Source organism: Antechinus flavipes, chromosome 1 (assembly GCF_016432865.1).
Source record: "Antechinus flavipes isolate AdamAnt ecotype Samford, QLD, Australia chromosome 1, AdamAnt_v2, whole genome shotgun sequence".
NCBI classification, from domain to species: domain Eukaryota; kingdom Metazoa; phylum Chordata; class Mammalia; order Dasyuromorphia; family Dasyuridae; genus Antechinus; species Antechinus flavipes.
In genome coordinates, this window is record NC_067398.1 from 61,031,055 (window position 1) to 61,043,672 (window position 12,618).

General features: G+C 40.8%; 1 protein-coding gene across 1 annotated transcript in view; it reads right to left on the reverse strand.

Annotated features, from left to right (window-relative positions):
• Positions 1–908: 908 nt before the first annotated feature.
• The window catches only part of WNT7A (Wnt family member 7A), a 93,235-nt gene continuing 81,525 nt past the window's right edge, over positions 909–12,618 (reverse strand). The window contains exon 4 of the mRNA XM_051983806.1: positions 909–4,164. Within this exon, the coding sequence (XP_051839766.1) occupies positions 3,685–4,164 (480 nt within the window). The 3' untranslated portion in view covers positions 909–3,684. The remainder of the gene's footprint in view (positions 4,165–12,618) is intronic.

The window sequence follows — 12,618 nt, forward strand, 5'->3', positions numbered from 1 at the left end:
AAACAAGAGCTACCTGTGATGTTTTTGCATGAAAATAACCAAGCTGACAAGATAACAACTTTCCTATTATGAAAAAGACTTTCATTCTTTTAATTATATGCTCAGCTGGGGCCCGACTCCCCACTGTGAAAGTAAATGACAATTTGATAGGGGTCACCTGGGGCTGAATGGTAGGGAAACAGGCCTACTGGATGGGTGGAGGTGGCAGGTGTGCAGAGGAACACCAGGTTTGGGGGTTAATTACACTCTGTGTGAAGCAGAGAGTCTGTTTTCCCAGAAGAGGTTTACCCCCAAATCCCACCTAATCAGATGACCAAACCTGGAAAGGTATGAGACTTGGAGACCCTGCGCCTCCTTACTATGTGACCCTTCCCTGGTGCCACGATCACAGGGGGCACTGTGGATCAATGGGAAGCCCCAAGAGTAAGTTCTAGAGTTCCCTGCTTCCCCTGTTAACTCCCAATTAACTCCCTTTTCTTCTAAAGGGAAGGAACTGGAATGAGTTCCCACATCCCAAGAGGAAAGATCAGGAATATGAAAAGAACAGGACACCAATGACCTCCATCAATTCCTGTTCATCACTAGGTAGAAAAAAAAAATAAGGGACAAACACACAGAAACATATGGTGTTCGTGGACAATGGACAAATAAAGAAACGAGGCAAAAGGACCATGGAAACATAAACATGTAAAAGAATCCAGATGGCATAGTGGTGGAAGAAGCAATGGATTTGAAATCAGCAGACCTGGGTTCAAATTCTCCATGATCCTGGCAAATCATTTCTCTCTGAACTTGTGTATTCCATCTTTCAATGGGATTGAATTAGACCAAACAGAAAGGAAGAATCATTCAATTGTACCTAAGGATTCCTGCAGGAGTACAATGACTTAGAAAACCACATGATAACATTATTTATGTTCTACTGTATTTTTATTGATTTTTAAGTGTTCCCAATTACATTTGCATCTGGTTCACACCCCAGGTTCCAGTCAGCTCTAAATCCTATGCTCCCACACACAAACAATACACAGAGCCATATATGGAAGCAGACCCAACTACAGAGGCATATCAACTATTTGACGCTCAATCCTCTAGGAACCACAGGATTTAAGATAGAAGAAAGCTGATAGATTATCTAATCCAGTTCTTTACCTGGGGTCCATGAACTTGTATTTTAAAATATAATTTATATAGTTTTTCAAAGTATTTTTTTTTATTCTTGGCAATCTGATGTTTCATACTGTATGCATTTTAAAACTTTATTCTGAGAAGGGTCCAGTCCTTACCAGTTTACCAAAGGAAACCATGATACAAAAAATGGTTAGAAGATTCCCAAATGAAGAAACTGAGACCCAGAGAAATTAATTGGGCTGGTTCAAGGAAGGTAAGTTCCACAAGAATTAAGCAGCAGAGTCAGGATTCAAATTCAAGATTCTTTCATTGCGTCATATACACTCTCTCAAAGGAGACCTTCCTAGCTTGGGAAGCAATGGGTATGAGAGGCTGGGAGATCCAGGCTAAATTGGGGAGAGAAGAGCTTACAGAATTTAGAAATTTTACCTTATTGACTCCTGAATGCCTCTCTCTACCTGTTCCCTCAGAGAAGGAAAGGCAAAAGGGGACAGGAGAGGATGAGAAAAAAGAGAACCTACTTTTTCTCAATTTGTTCTGGGTGGTTTCCCCTTTCAGTCATGAACAATGAACTCCCCAATCCATCAAGCCACTGGTGATTTTGGGGATGCAGCTGCTTGGTAATGACTAGGTGGAAGAATCCAAAAGTGGGTTGGTTGAATGTTCTATTTTTTTGATTGAATATTTTGGTGTCTTGTGGGAAAGTCCTCTAAGAAAATGTTGGCAAAAGCTGGAGGCATATCCTCAAACCCACTGCATCATTAAAACAGGATTCTGAGGTAACCACTGTCTGCGGGAGGCAATTGGTGTGTGTGTGTTTGTGTGTGTGTCTGGTTGACAATGTCCAAGCCTGCTGATTTGGGCTGATCCAATCCATTGTGACAGTCCCACAATGTGGGGATTTCAGGGCCAATACATCCAATGCCTTTGCTAATCACAGGGCCACAGTTGACTGATCCAGGCCACAAGAGGGAGGGAGCTTAAATTTGTTGGAGTTGGCTTTTTTTTTCTTCCTCCAAATGGGTTCAGAGAGTATCCCATTAATACCAATCACGCCCTTGAACCATGTGACTGAAGGATCTTTTGCATACTTGGCAGATTGGATCCCAAGAGGGGGTTTGTGTGATATAAGGGGAAGAGACTCATATGTGCTCTGAGCCCCAGCCTCCTCCATCTCAAGATCTCACCAGCCTTCCTCTGATAAACAGGATGAGATGGCTGCCTGATTTGAGAAGTAGAACAGGTTATAGCATGATACAGGCAAACATAGTATAAATAAAATATTCATATAAAAATAGTCTCTTACAAAATATACTCTCTTATCCTATGGGTCATTTTCCAAAAGATGGAAATTGTCTGGAGTTAATTTCTGTTTCTCTATATAGGCATCTCAAATTCAATTTTTAGGATGGATAGCCTTACCTGGCAGGGGATAGTGGGAAAGAGGGTATAGGTATGTCCTGATAAAGATCTCAAGATCAATGCCAACTTGGGTTTCCAGACAACTAGCAGCAAACAGCAAAAAATATATATATATATGTAAAAAGATGCCTGCTTTTATACTTAAACATCTAGGACTGCAAGGAATAACTTGCGAAATCAACTAGTAGAAATATCTGCATAAAGAATAACTATGTACAATTCCAATTGTTCCTTGCCCAGTTGACAAAATTATTCCACAAAGAAAGCAAGGAACTTACTTTGATTGCAGAATCTTTTCCAGTAGTGGTAGAGTTCTTTTAATTAAATAAATTAATATTATTTTTTATCTGAATAAATTGTTAAATATTGCTATTAGTAAGCCCAGGAGCATGATGTCCCTGCTTTAAAAAAAATGGCAACTCAAAGAAAGGCCATCTCATTTCTAGCCATAGTACAGCAGCAGGAGCAATAGCAGGATTTGCTGAAGTGACTGGAGTGAGATGAAAACCAGCCTGGAGTTTCCTGAAGCATCTCTATGAGTGCCGGGGCTGGGGGTAGCACTCTGCAGGAATAATCACACTGGGGTACTGATCCCGGGTGCAAAGATTTTCTCATACTTCCAGTGCTTCTTGCAGTGTTTGATTCCTGGGGAACAAACAGTCACTGTGCAGAATGAACCATTTGTTCCCAGGGGAGGCTGACCCCTTGAGTTCTGGAGGCTTGGTCTGGCACAGCCTGGTGGTCTGCCTAAGGCCACGTGGGCCCACAGTGACTCCAGTGACTTAGTGGCGGAGTGTACTTATGGGGGGAGAGGGGGTCTCTGCTCTTTTCGGGGATCTAACAGGGAAGTCCCAGCTTCCCCTTGAGAAGCTAAGAAAAAACCCGCACCCAAAGCTGATCTTTTGGGAGAAGCTGGTAGATCTTGGCCGGAACCCAGCAAAGGTCGGGCTAGATCACATACAAACATCTTCCTCAGTTTTTCCTTTTTTCCCTCCTTTTTCCTTTCTCAGCGCACAGTGGGATGGCGAGGGGGAGAATGGAAGGGTGGCTCAGCAGCTGGGGCCCCTCCCCCTTTATGTCCACATCCCTCTCACCCCCCCAGTCCCCCAGTATCTGCACAGCCCTCCCAGCTCACTTACACGTGTACACTTCTGTTCGTTCACTACACGTGTTACACTTGACATAACAACACCAGTGAAATTTGCAATTACACTGCCATACACGAGCGTACTGGTGGGTGTTGTAGCCCCGGCCGCAGCACATGAGGTCGCAGCCGCTGGCCTGGGGGGCCGTCTTGTTGCACATGCGGCCCTGGGTCCCCACGCTGCCCGTGGCCGGGTCTTCCTCGCAATAGTTGGGAGACTTCTCGATGTACACCAGATCCGTGTCCATGGGCTTGCGGTAGGACAGGGGTTTCTTGATCTTGAGAAAGGTGGGCCTCTTGTTGCGGCTGGCCCGTACGGGCTCCACATGCACAGCCTCGTTGTACTTGTCCTTCAGGATATAGCCCAGCTCGCGGAACTTGGGGAGCGTGGTCCAGCAGGTTTTAGTGGTGCACGAACCGGAGACTCCGTGGCATTTACACTCCAGCTTCATATTTTCCTCCAGTATCTATAGGAAGAGAAAGGAGATGGAGAGAGGGGGGGAGAAGAAAAGGGAGAGAGAAAGGAGAGAGAGGGGGATGGAGAGGGGAAAAGGAGGAGGGGGGAGGAAGAAAAGAGAGGAAGGGAGAGGGGAAAGAAGGAGGAGGAGAGAAAGGGGAGAAGGAAGGATGGAGTGGAAGGAGGAAGAGTAGAGAGGAAGAAGAAAGAAGGGAGAAAGGGAGAGAGGAGGGAAAGAGAAAGGTAATGACAGAGAAATACAGACAGAAACAGAGACACATAGAGAAAGAGACAGAAACAGAAAGAGACACAGAGACAGAGACAGAAACAAAGACAGACAGAGACAGAAACAGAGAAAAAAAGAGAGGGGGAGATGGAGAGGGGGAGAAGAGGAAGGAGGAAGAAAAGAGAGGAAGGGAGAGGGGGAAAAAAGGAAGAGGAAAGAAGGGGGACAAGGAAAGATGGAATGGAAAAGGAAGAAGGAAGAGTAGGAGGGAAGAAGAGGGGGAAGAAAGGGAGCAGGGAGGGAGACAGACAGAGACAGAGAAATACAGACAGAAACAGAAAGACAGACGCAGAGACACAGAAACAAAAGTAGACAGAGACAAACACAGAGAGAGAAAAAGAGAGGGAGAGGTGATGGAGGGAGAGGGAGAGGAAGAAAGAGAGAGAGAGAGAGAGAGAGAGAGAGAGAGAGAGAGAGAGAGAGAGCGCGCATAACAGAGTCATTTAAATGAAGCCACAGAACCAGACCCTCCTCCCACACCTGCAATCATTCCCTGCCCTGCCCCTTCATAGGGACTTTTCTCCATCTCTCCTAAATTTATTCTAGAGCACAGATTATAAATATGAATGCTCAGAGGAGTATAGCATGTTAAACTTTGGAACAGAGAATATCAGAGTAGCAAGAGACCCAAAAATGGAATCTTAGGCCCTGAGGGTGAAGGTCAATTATCTAAAACAATCCACTTGTTTTACAAAGAAACTGAGGCATAAAGTCGTCAAAGTGACAAATCTGGGTTCCAGATACCACAGCTAGTTGGTAACAAGGTTGAGATCAGGAGAGATAGTAGTATGCAATGGAGAAATTTTTGTCTAGAAAAGACTTACATATATCAATCAATTAATCTTCCCCTTGTCAGAAATAAACTGAAACCTTCCTACATATCTTATTTTCAGACATTTTCTGTAAAATTTTCAAAATAGTGGAATCCTTGGCTGAACAGAGACAGGCAGACTGTCAATCAATATTAAATATTAAGTGTTTACCATGTACCCAGGATACCAAAAAAAGGTAAAAGACAGTCCCTGTCCTTGAGGAGATTATAGCACTATAGAATCATAAGATTTCAAACTAGAGGATACTTTTCATATCATCTAGTCCAAGGATTTTTAACTTATTGGTTGAAAAACAATCTTAATTTCTTTAAAAAATTATGTTGATGAGTGAATTTCAATACATCAAATGTCCTTTGTTATCTTGTATATTTTATTTTATGCATTTCAAATGTTATTCTGATAGAGTCCATAGGCTTCCCTAGACTGCCAAAGGAATCCATAAGGCAAAAACGATGAAGATTCCTTCTACGGTTCAATCCTTCCCTTTTACAGATAAGGAAAATGAAGCCCACAAAGGGGAGGATATTTGAACCAATTTCAAAGAGCCAAACCTGTAGTTCTTTCCATTAGATTCATGCCATATGGATTCTTTTCCCACCCAAATATCACAGTAGTAGTTGTTGAGTCATTCCAGTCACATCCAATTCTTCATGACCCCATTTTGGGGCTTTTTTGGCAAAGATATGGGAGTGGTTTGCCATTGCCTTCTCCAGTTCATTTCGCTGGGGAGGAAACTGAGGTAAATAGGGTTAAGTGACTTGCTCAGGGTCACACAACAAGGAAGTTATCTGATACAAGGCCCATCACTGTAGTAGTCTTAATTAAATGGAATGGTCAGGAAATGAACATTCTGGCTCATTTGGATAACCAGAGAACACTTTTTTAGCTCAACACTTGTTGAAAATTCTTGTAAAAATGTCTCATCCCAGTGTCCCTAATTTCATCAGTAAAGTCTAACTGTATGTGACTTTGTTAACTAAGGATATTGTAGGTCCCTAGGGCCACTGATGTGAAGATGAGAAATACAGAATCAAAGTCACAGATGAAAAGGACCTCAGCATCCACCAACTATAATGCATACAGAAAAAGGAATCCCCCCCCACAAGACATCCAAGAAGCAATTATCCAGCCTTTGCTCATAGATCTCCAACACCTGAAATCACCTCCTCTTCCTCTTCTTCTTCCCCCTCTAGGGGTGGGCCATTTCATTTGGAGACAATTCTTAATCGTTGGTTAGGAAATTTTTACCTCTTTGCCTGTGACCTTTCCCCCAATGTAATTCGCCAAAGCCAATCTAAGGCATTCCATGGGTGAAATTAAGTCAATTTAAGTCAACAAACATTAAGCACCTATGTATGTGCCAAGCATTCTGCTAATATATGCACATTAATGTGGTCCATTTCTTTTCTTGCAACCTGATATTTCTCTTAATAATGAGAATCAAAGAGAGAATCCACCTCATTAAAGATGCCAGCAAATTTGGTTCTGACTAATTAGAATTTAGTTAGTACAGCATAGTGGATTTAGGAGTGATCTCCTATTTGACAAATCTGGTTTTTTCTCAGTCCTAATCTCTGTCCATCTTCTTGCTACATTTCACCCTTCTTCTCTCCTGGATAATGTCTTTTTTCAAATATCGTGTAAAATGACTCTCTCCTGCCTTACTTGCTACCTGTGAACCTGCTCCCTCTCAGTCATCTTCTAGGATTGTTCATCATGCACTTCACCCATGCTACCTGTGGGTATTCCTACTCTACTCTTTCTCATAAACTCCCATGGGTTTAACTACGGTCTTTATGTATCTTTGTGACTCCAAAATCCACACATCCAGCCTCCGGCTCTACATTCAGCTTCAGTTCAACACCATCAGTTAAATATCTAGCGGGACATCCAACCTAAAGTCAACATGACCAATGCCGAACTTGCAACTTTCCCCCCCTATATTGATTGCGAACTTGAATCCTTCCAAATTTACCTGTTTGTGTGGAAAGCACCACTTTTCTTCCAGTCTCCCAGGTTCATAATCATCTAGTTATAGTCCTGTACTCCTGACTTTCTCCCTCACTTCACCTATCCAGTTTGACATTTCTCTCCTAACCACATCTCACATCCAGCTGCAGCTTTCTATTCACTCAGCTACCACCTAAATTCAAGCCCTTTCACCTAGATTATTACAATATCCCTCCTAACTGGCCTCCCTGCTTCAAATCTTTCCCCACTCCAGTTCAGCCTACACAATGCTATGAAAATAATTTTCCATAAGCATGGATCTGATGACATAATTCCTGTATTCAATCCACTCAACTGGCTTCCTATTGCCTCTGGGATCAAACGTAAAATGTTCTGTTCAATTTTTAAAGCCCTACCTAATCTAGCCTCAAACTATCTTTCTAGATTTCTTGGAAATCTGGAAAACTGACCTAATGACCTTTTCTCTGTTCCTCAAACATGACATTCAACCTCTCATCTCTATATCTTTGCACTATCTCACATGCCTGAAATGTACCTCCTCCTAATCTTAGCTTCATAGAATACCTTTCTTCCTTTAAAACAAACCTTAAGCTAGCACCATTGTCTGTGTGAACATGCCTTTCCTGATCCCCCCACTAATGCCTTTCCTTCTAAGCTACCTTGCATTTAATGACTTCGTATATTGTAGAGGGCCAGAATTCTGGAGAAGTATACTTGAAACAAGGTATTAACTCAGTGGAATTGATGAGATGATGGTTCCTCTAATTCACATATATACTTAGTACTTAGTGTGGTGATGCAATGATTCTCTAATTCACACATAATCAGTGTGCTGTAATGATGTAATTACAATAAGGTATAGAAGGATTAAGAAGGACTGGAAGAGAGACATTCCATTTTTAACCATCCTCCTGGTGGCTGTCCTGACTTCATCACTTTTCCACCTAAAGACCAAGATCCATCTGAAGGACCTCCAGAAAAAGCTAGCCCGAACATTATAGTATATTTTTATATTTGTTAACTTCATGCTTGTACCATACGTATAGTTTTATATATTTATATATATATATATATGTATATATATATATACATATATATATATGTATAATTTTTGTTTGTTTCTAAGGTATATGGTTTCTATATTTCTGTATCTCTAACACCCAGTGTTCCAATGTTTTATATATATATGTGTGTGTGTGTGTGTGCATATATATATATACATATATATAAATAAAACACACATATATGTATATACATGTACTCATACCCATCTACCTAAACATGTATGCCTATGCAAGCATATATATGTATATGTATGCTTATATACATATATATATATACATATAAGCATGCACATCCACACTTATTTCCTTCCCAATTAGAATATGTCTTTTGATGATAGGTATTATTTCATTCTTTGAACTTATTCTAGCGTAGTATTTAAGTACATAGTAGGTACTTAATGAATATTTGTTATTGCTTGATTGCAATATTTCAGAAAAAAAGCTATAATTTCATCAGTATGGCCATTGCCTCCACTGATGCAGATCACAATCCCCCTTGCTGCCAGATTCTTTGTGAGACTGTAGCCTAAATAAATCCATCACTTAATGACTGTTCTTTTTCGGATGATAATATTGGTATTTAAGGGTGCTGGGGTCCTCATCTAATTTTATGGATGAGAATACTATGGCCCAAAGAAATAATGACTTGCCCATCATCATAATAATAATTATTTAAATAATAAAGTCTTTATTCCAATCAAGGTCTCCAACTCCACTTCTTTCTACTTTTCCACTTCCTTCTTCCAGATATAAGCTGGTTCACAAATCAAAAAAGCTGGAGGAGATCACATCCACCTCTCTCTTTTGTAGATGGGAAAAGTCAGGATCAAGAGGGCTGAGCAGCTGGCCCAAGGATAGATCAGAGGTATCAGAGGGAAGACAATCCAGGTTCTTAGGCTTTTCCCTCCACTATACTTCCTGCTTCAGCCTATGGAGTACACCACTGGCAGTATAGTCACACGCCTCATAGGTTTGTGCCTACTGGCACAAGCTTCAAGAACCCAGGGTCATCTCCATTTTGGGGAGACTAGATTAGAGATATCAGATATAGTGCATACCTCATGGCACTATTCAATTCAACTCCACAAGTGGTTATTAATAATCTAATATGTGCAAAGTATTTTTGCAATGTAACATTGTACCACTGGGTGTTAGAGATACAGAAAAACAGAAACACAGAAGCCATCTACCTTAGAAACAAACAAAAATAATCCTTGCTATCAAAGGGCTTACATCCCTTTATTTTGGGAATCAAAAAAGATTCAAAAAAAATCATGAAAATTGAACTGTTGTTTTTACTGAGTTAGGGATTTCAACAGTCTGACTTTAGATGATGTTTTCATCTCACATGACTCTTGGCTTGGACCTATCTTATGTCTGTATCTTTTGGAATATTTAACCTCGTTCAGAGTACTATCTATGGTATGTCTTATTGATTTTTGCATTCCTGGACAAAGAATTAGAAAAGGACTTCACACAGTTAGTGACACATCAAATAAAGATTCCTCTTCCTGAATTAAAATCCATCCTTAGACCTTACTGACTGTGTGATTCTGAGCAAGTCACTTAACTCTGTTTGCCTCAGTTTCTTCATCTGTAAAATGAGCCAGAGATGGAAATGGCAAACTACTTCAGTGTCTGACCCCCAATGGAGTCACGAAAAGTTGGACATGACTGAAAGCAACTAGAGAACAATAACATAATAAATATCTGTTGAATTCAGCATCCTCAATCAATTTCTGCTAAATTAAATAGTGTACTGTTTTGTATTAAATGAAAGACAGAAGGGCACAATATGGTTAAAAAGCTGACTTAGGAAGAAAAAGACATGGCTTCAGATTTTCTCTGTGGTACACACAGATTATATGGGACATTGGGTAAATCATACAACTTTTCAGTGCCACCCCAGGCAACTCTCCAAGATTCTTAATTGCAGAGAAAATGTCAATCTGCATTGATAGATGGTGATACAATCATTCCATCAAAGAAAACAAAAGTCTGGGTTTTTTAAGTGTTATTATTGTGTATATGTCATAATCCCTTAACAGATTTTAAGCTCCACAAGGGCAGGAATAATATTCTAAAGTTAAGTCTCTGTCAAACCAAATGAAATCCCCATGAAAACTCATTCTCAGTCTTCACTCTGAATAAGTTACAAGGGTGCTTCATGTGAATGATAGAACAGTGGGCTCCTGGAAGAAGAAACTCCCTTTTACAAAGCTTACTCCCTATTCTGCACTTTGTCTGAAATGTACAGTATTAAAGTTGCCTGAAGAGCCAAAAGAATAAATAAGTTCCCCAGCATTTCAAAGTCGATCTATTTCAGAGGTGAGACTTGAATTTGGTTCTTTCTGGCTTCCAGGAGATTTCTCCATCTACTGTGCCATGCTGATTCTCAAATTTCATTCTTGGTAAACAGTAAAGATCAGTGATTTTAATGATACCTACAAAAAGATGGATTGCCTAAGTCTACTTATGAGCTGTTAATTCTTGGATCCTAATCTGCAAGTCTGTTTTAACATATCTTCATACACACACTTTAGAATTTTTGTATTTTATCACCTGCATGATGATCATTTGCACTTTTACTCCTTAAACACTTGCCTTCTACAAGGGTCTTTGCCTGGTGTCCCAGAAGGTTGGAGCTGGTGTTGGACTTGGAGGGTGAGCTCCATCCCCCCAGTTTTTCCTCCCCTCCTCACCCCAACAAGTCAGCCTCCTTTTGTTATCATGATTAGCACGCAGCGGGCATTTCAAAGAAAACAGAGTGATGGGCACCATAATCACATTAGCTTCAGCAGTCCTAATCCTGCAAACTATACTTTTGGGAAACCTCAGTGGTCTCATTGGTTTGACATTAAACTGGATGTAATCTAGGCCAGGCCCAGGGCTGGTAACTAGGCAGGCTCCTCCTCAAGATCTCCTTTGAATCAAAGGAGCAAAGGAGGCTGGTGGTCCAAAAAAATCTCATGCTAAGCCATGTTCTGTCTTTGGGATCCTCCTCCCCCCCACCCCACCCCCCAAAAAAACAGGCCCTGCTCAGATTTTAAAAAACTATGGAGTTTCTATGATGGATTTGATTCTTTTCAACAATAGCCATTTCAGACCAATTCCAATAAACTTGTAATGGAGAGAGCCATCTGCATCCAGAGAGGGAACCACAGGGATTGAATATGGATTGCAGCAAGGAATTTTCATCTTTGTTGTTGTTGTTTGCTTGCTATTTTTTCTTTCTCATTTTCCCCTTTTGAACAGATTTTTCTTGTGCAGTATGATAAATGTAGAAATATCTTTAAAAGAATTACAAATGTTTAACCTTATCATCTAGGGGAAGGAGGAAGAAAAATTTGGAACAAAGGGTTTTGCAAAACTATTTTTGCATGTACTTTGAAAAATGAAAAAATATTATTTTTTAAAAAGAAAAAATATGTCGTTTCTGGGTTCAGTGATGCTGGTATTGCTCTCTCCACTCACTGTCTACTCCATCAAAAGTAAAAGGCATTGAAGTGAAGCCGAAAGCCCATCACACTTGGGGAAGGGAAAGAAATTAATTTAAGTCCAAGCAAGTAAATGTGGCTTGTGTTAAGTCACTTTTGTCTGAACCCAATTTCCTCATTCAAACAATGGGGACAATAATCCTTGCACTTCCTATCTCTGAGGATGACTGTGGTCAAGTGAAAGAGTGCCCATGAGAACCCTTAGTAACCATAAAGCAAACTAGGGTGATGGGGATGGGGATGAGGATGGTTAATGGGTCATGGGTCATGAGTTATGGTGATGATGGTGATGGCTGATGATAGTGATGATGGTGATGATGCTAATCTTTTCTAGCAAAACTATGTCAACTATATGGGCAACAACTCCTCCTCAAAAAATTATGCCACATTTGTAAATAATTTAAAGGGAGTTGCCTGAAGGATAATGAGGAGAATTGATTTGCTAAATCACCCAGATATTGGGTGCCTTTCCGTCGAAACCCAGCTCTTAGCAAGGCACCTGGCTCTCAGTGAGCAGCTGGACTTGTGCATGGTATCAGGGGCAAGATCTGGACCAAGGCTGTGCCAACTAAAAGCATATCTCTCCAGCTTCCACACCACACTGCCTCTTACCTTTGTAGAGAATAGTCAGAGCTCTTGGGTTCAGACAAAGGGTTGGCATAATATCAAATTATTTCTTTTCTTACTATTGTTAATGGAGCCCACACCTGTTGTTCAATCTCCTTGCTTTGCCCCCTTTTCTAACACTGGGTATGGAATGAAAGAGCAATGGATGTGGAGTTATAAAGCCTGGATTCAGGTCTCAGTTCCAAT